We start from the raw sequence: 6,448 nt of genomic DNA, 5'->3' as shown, positions 1-6,448 counted from the left end.
TTGTTTCAAGAGTCTCAAACTGGTATTTGATCAGAACAAGGTTAAAGGAAAAACGGGGCATAGAATGGCACAGTCTCAACCCAACTGGGTGGTATAATAACATATCATTTGGAACGTGTAAACAAAAATCCCACTTGCAAAACGGAGAGGAAGCTAACATCGTACACAAGTCTGAACTTGCTAACAATATGTGACACCAGACTGCGAAAGGTTGTACTGATTCTGTTCCTTAGTATTGATTCAGCACATCAACTTGAATTTCATTTTAGATTCAAAGCTAAGGGCTGGAAACAAATTCCTTTGCAGAAGAAATAATTTATCATTGTTCTTTCCCTTTATCTTTCCATTCTCCAGATTGTTACTCGGTATTTTTTCATAACCAGGCACAAAGCATGAACTTTTTAATGCATTTGGCACTAAAGTGCTATTTCTGATATATTTTGATCGTCAGCTTGGACTGTTAAGAAAAACAGCCTGTACAATCAGAAGACCAATGATCTAATTAAGCCTATCTTAGAGATTCTATTCTAGCCAGTTGACAGTTCAGATTGGGTTGGAAGATTGCAACCTTCACGTGGTCCGCCATGTTTCGACGAATGCAATCAACCCGGCGTGCACAATCAAATAAGATCAAATAGAACAAGTTGTCCGACAACTTTAGGCTGTGCACGCCATACGCAAGAAGAAAAAGAAGACAGTTCGGATCTATGCTTTATGTTCAATTGCGGTACAATCTGTTTCTCCCCAAGCATCATTTAATAGGCTTAGTAATAAACAAAAACGTTAATGCAAATTTGTCTCTTTTTAAAGTCAAAACCAAATATTTTCTGTGAAATCTCACAATCTGGGAAATAAATATTTTCACAAAGTGATCACATCTTTAAAAAAGACTAGTCAAAATTGTAACATCTATATATTTTTGTTAAATACCTCCCACTATAACGGGGAAAAAAGAAACACAAATCAGCCTCCAATACAGCTCAATTATATAAACAAATGAAGTTTTCGAGCGTTACTGCTTAACACCACAGGCTGTTGTAACAGCATTCCATGATGCTCATGGAGCAAAGATAATTCTGAAGATAGAAAAACTTTAATTACTTTGTTCTAATTAAATAAATGTTGCTTTTTTTGTTTTAAATTTACTTTAGAATTCAATTGCAAGCACAGGGTTATTTTTAAACGTGGAACATATCAGCTCCCTTCATGAAGCACAGTTTCAATTGGCAGTGGGCAATATCCGAGAAGCACACATTTACTTTTTAGGCCAACATATAACATTTATGATAGCAAAGGAAACCTTGCCCTGAGTTTTCTCATGCAACATTGAATTTTCGACATATGTCACCAACATATGTAATTTACTTTATGAAAGAATCTTCCCTGAATATAAATTGTTAAATGGTTCAAAGATTACAATGCTCAACGATTTTTATTTCATACATAGAAAACGTATTAGGAGTAGTGTTTGAAATGACAGAACTCCATAAAATTTTAATGGCAGGTATTCTGGGGAAAAAATAACAGCATTCCATCCACAAATATTTTCAAGGAATAAATATGCATTTATAAATAGTGTAAATTTACATCAAGATTAGAAACAAAAACAAAAAAAAATCACAAGTCTGAAGTTTATTCCTTAGTCTATGTGCAACCCATTTATCTGTGACTTGGCTGATAAGTTTATCTAGGAAACTGGAACAAATTTAAACATCATGGCTTCAAAATAACAAGACAGATAAACATAAAAGCAGTAAAAAAAAAAAAAAATCTCTCATCTAACTTTTTCACATTACAAAATTTTCTTAATAGATGTTGCCCTCAAGAGAGACTTAAGATTCCTAACTACCATACAAAAATGACCAGCTAAGCTAGTACTTTTAAAGGGAAAAATCGGAATGAAAAAAGATGATGAAAACAATTCATCAGCCCAAGATAAAGTATTACAAAAAGAATGTCTTCAAGTCAGTAGTCTTTGTGTAATGTTGCTCTGATATATACAAAATATGAAAAGTTATTTATAGGTATAGCTAAACCAGCTTTACTTGAACTTATTTATCCTGGCATAGGAGCAGCTTCACTCCTGCCCAGTACCGTTGACACTCCGCACTTGGAAGGTTGCATAGACACACAGTTTTCAGTCAGCAGCCACATGGGATAGCCAAAAATCAGTGGTGTAACATAGTGGAAGTTGACATCACATCCGGAATACCAATGATGTTTTGCTAGCTGTCCATAAAACAATACCTGTCAAGATGAGGATGAAGGCAGTGGAGGGGCCTGAAACAGAAAGAACAAATAAGAATACATTTCTATGCACAACAATCCTTAAAATCAGCGGGACAGGCAGCATCTCTGGAGAGAAGGAATGGATGACGTTTCGGGTCTGAAGAAGGGTCTCGACCCGAAACGTCACCCGTTCCTTCTCTCCAGAGATGCTGCCCGTCCCGCTGAGTTGCTCCAGCATTTTGTGTCCACCATCGATTTAAACAAGCATCTGCAGTTCTTTCCTACGCAATCCTTAAAATCATACTTCTATATGACCAGGGCTGCCATCTCTCACGCTTTGAGCGTGAGACTCACGCCCTCAAGCAAACTCTCACGCCCTCACACTCATCAGAAATTTCTCACGCTCAGTGGTGAGAAATTTTGTGATCAACGAAAATTTCAAAACTCGGATAAACTGCATGGTCCATGGGTGTTGGAGAGCCGGGGCTGAGGGAGGGATGGGAGCAGAACCAGCGGCGGGAACAGATGCGGGGAGTGGGACTGGCGAGTGTTTGCGACGCTGACGCTGCAGCTCCGGCCATGGAGCACTCCGGACAGTGCGAGTGTCCCGGGCCGCGGTGCCGTCGGAAGCGTCGCGCCGCTGCCGCGAGAGTCTCTGTGCCGAAGGAACAGACTCTCAAAGGGAGGTGGAGAGAGAGAGAGGGGAAGGAGACAGGGAGACAGTGGGGTGAGAGAGAGAGGGGGGGAGGTGAGAGGGGAGAGACAGAGGGGGCGTGAATGGAGAGAGAGAGAGAGAAGATGGAGGGGGGGAGGAGAGAGACAGGTAGGGGGGAGAGAGAGGGGGGGGAGGTGAGGTGGGAGTGAGGTGGGAGAGGGGGGGAGAGAGAGAGGGGTGAGAGGGGGAGAAAGAGGGAAGAGAGGGGTGGAGAGGAAGGAGAGGGTAGGAGAGAATGGGAGAGAGGGGGAAGAGAGAGAGAGTGGTAAAAGAGAGAGGAGAGAGGGGGAAAGGGAGGGAGAGAGATGGGGGCAAGAGAGAAAGAGGAGATAAGAGAGAGAGGAGAAAGAGAGAGGGGAGAGAGAGCCAGGGGGGGAGAGAGTGAGGTGGGAGGGAGAAAGAAAGAGAGGGGGGAGAGGGAGAGGGAGAGAGATGATAGAGGGGGGGAAGAAAGAGAGGTGAGAGGAGAGGGAGAGGTGTAGAGAGAGAAGGAAATGGAGTGAGAAGAGAGAGGAGGGGGGGGAGAGAGGAGAGAGAAGAGAGAGAGAGAGAGGAAAGAGGAGGGAGAGAGAGAGAAGAAGAGAGAGGGAGAGAGGGAGGAGAGAGAGAGAGGGGAAGAGAGAGAGAGAGAGAGAGGGAGAGAGAGAGGGGAGAGAGAGAGAGAGGGAGAGAGAGAGGGAGAGAGAGAGAGGAGAGAGAGGGAGAGAGGGAGAGAGGGGAGAGAGAGGAGAGAGAGGGGAGAGGGGGAGAGAGGGAGAGAGAGAGGAGAGAGAGGGAGAGGGAGGGAGAGAGGGGGGGGGGGAGAGAGAGGGGGGGGGGGGAGAGGGAGAGAGAGGGGAGGGAGAGAGAGAGAGAAGAGAGAGAGAGAGGGAGAGAGAGGGGGGGAGAGAGAGGGGGTGAGAGAGTGGGGGAGGGGGGGAGAGAGACAGAGGGGAGAGGGGGAGAGAGGGGGGGAGAGAGAGGGAGAGAGAGTGTGTGGAGCTATAGGGGGAGAGGGAGGGAGAGGGGGAGAGGGGGGGGGGGAGGGGGGGGAAAGAGAGGTGGGAGGGGAGAGGCAGGGCTGCCAACTCCCATGCATTGAGCGTGAGAATCACGCATTTCACCAAATTCTCACGCTGATCACAAATTTCTCTCGCTCTGTTGTGAGAAATTCTGTGATCAACGAAAATTTCAAAACTCATATCAACTGCATGGGCCGCGGGTGTTGGAAGCGGAAGCAGCGGCGGGGACAGATGGGGATGGGGAGCGGGGCTGGAGAGTGTTTGCCGGGCTGGCGAGTCGCTCACTGCAGCTCCGGCCATGGAGCAGCCTCAGTGCAAGAGTCCCGGACTGTAGGAGGCGTCGAAGCGTTGCGCCGCTGCCGTGAGAGTCTCTGTGCCGAATTCGCCCAGGTGACTGGCATGGATCAGGCTGCGGCTCGGTGCATCCTGGAGGACAACCAGTGGCTGCTGGAAGTAAGTATCAAGCACTGGGTAGAAACGGTGGAAGATAGTGGACTTCAAATGGGGGTGGTTGGTGAAAGCATCCTGCTTGCCTGCTAGATTTTCACTGTAACAGCAGGAAAAATGTTCCCGATGTTGGGGGCGTTCAGAACCATGGGTCACAGTTTAAGAATAAAGGGGGGCCAGTAAGGACTGAGATGAGAACAAACTTTCTTCACGCAGAGAGTTGTGAATCTGTGGAATTCTCTGCCACAGAAGGCAGTGCAGGCTGGATGTTTTCAAGAGAGAGTTACATTTAGTTCTTGGGGCATCAAGGGTATGGGGGGAAAAAAATGAAAGAGGTACTGATTTTAGATGAATAGCCTTGATCATATTGAATGGCAGTGCTGGCTCGAAGGGCCGATGGCCTATTCCTGCACCTATTTTCTATGTTTCTATGCTTGAGTGTATGGCAATAAAACTCGATCACTTGATTTTGAAGCATTCATGCATGGTGGAGGTATAATGTAGTCATAGAGTGATACAGTGTGAAAACAGGCCCTTCGGTGCAACTTGCCCACACCCGCCAACATGTCCCAGCTACGCCACCTGCTTTTGGTCCATACCTCCAAACCAGTCCTATCCACGCATCAGTCTAACTTTTTCTTAAATGTTGGGATGGTCCCTGCCTCAACTACCTCCTCTGGCAGCTTGTTCCATACACCCATCACCTTATGTGTGGATAAAGTTACCCCTTAAAAAGTTACCTCTTAAAAATACTTCACACTAAAAACATTGAAATCATACTTCTACAGTGCACTAAAACATGATTTTAATACATCAAATTTCAAAATGTTCCTACCCTGGTAGGGGACACACCCTTCTTCCACACCCTCTCCCCACTCGGTTGCTCCACTCCCTCACTGGGTACCCCCAAGGCCAGTGATCAGTGATCGCACAGCCTCCCCCCTTTCAAAAAGGCTCCAATCCAATTTAAAGCATATATATTGCATTCAAGTGTAAGTTAAAAGACTCGCTACACTATGCACCATATTACAAAATTTCAAGCTGAAAAATGCAAATGTTCCGTACCAATGGGAGGGGGACACTCCCCCCCCCCCCCCCCCCCCCCCCCCCCCCCCCCCCCCCCCCCCCCCCCCCCCCCGATGCTCCCCCCAGGCTTGGTCTCTCGCAATTTCTCACTCCCAACTATCACCCAAAGAAAGCATTTCTCAAATCAGTTGTGCTTGAGTGCATGCACCACTTGACTAAAGAACAGCTCCTTCCCCCCTGTAATCAGGCTTCTAAACAGTTTTGGTTAGTCTTGGATTCATCTCTACCCCATTGGGCACATTGAATGTTGTCTAAGGAACTGATGCATTACACTGCTGAGAGCTATATTCTGAATGCCATATCTTCCCCTTTGCTTGGCCTATTGTATTGAGTTTGAACTAATTGTATCTATGTATGGTACATCTGATCCTTTGCAGAACAAAGCTTGTCATTGTACCTTGGTACATGTAACAATAATAATATAATAAAAAACCTAAACCTGCAGCTCAGGCTTTCTGCTGGGGAGTGACAATAATGCATATTTCTAATAGGGTTAGCTGAAATTAAACAAATAAATCAGCAGTGGACTAAAGTTTGCTGCAGAACCACAAGGGATAACGAGTGAGGTTTGGAGTGGCTGAACCAGGAGATGGCATGCCAGTGAAAGGGGATAAGGAAGAGGAAGTCCACCTGGTTCTCGGAGCTGACTTCTATTTATCAACTAGTGCTGCAATTGCGGGACAGGAGACACAACATCCATATTAAAGAATCAAAGAAATGTAAAACACAAAAGTGGGAAAGTTGTCAAATAACCATACACGACTACTTTTTTTTAATGCTCAAAGTCCCTTTCCCATTGCTTTTCAACAAAACTGTCTCATCTCTCATTAATTTTAGGTTGATAATCTTGATACATTTTGTTTATTAGATAAAGAAGGATTTTTTGTTATTTTGCTAATGAGCAAGTTTCTCCATTTCAGAGTTGTGTATCTCTTCTCCTTGTGGAAACAAGGAACTGCAGATGCTGGTT

At 45.3% G+C, this 6,448-nt stretch overlaps 1 protein-coding gene across 2 annotated transcripts in view; it reads right to left on the bottom strand.

Moving 5' to 3' along the window:
- Positions 1-1,413: 1,413 nt before the first annotated feature.
- Positions 1,414-6,448, bottom strand: part of kdm6a (lysine (K)-specific demethylase 6A) — a 195,270-nt gene continuing 190,235 nt past the window's right edge. For both annotated transcript variants that reach the window (XM_055644641.1, XM_055644642.1), the window contains one exon: positions 1,414-2,280. In XM_055644641.1, the coding sequence (XP_055500616.1) occupies positions 2,251-2,280 (30 nt within the window). In that variant the 3' untranslated portion in view covers positions 1,414-2,250. The remainder of the gene's footprint in view (positions 2,281-6,448) is intronic.

This window comes from Leucoraja erinacea, chromosome 13, assembly GCF_028641065.1.
Source record: "Leucoraja erinacea ecotype New England chromosome 13, Leri_hhj_1, whole genome shotgun sequence".
NCBI lineage: Eukaryota > Metazoa > Chordata > Chondrichthyes > Rajiformes > Rajidae > Leucoraja > Leucoraja erinaceus.
Note: the sequence above shows the minus strand (reverse complement) of the source record. Positions and strands in the feature narration are given on the sequence as shown.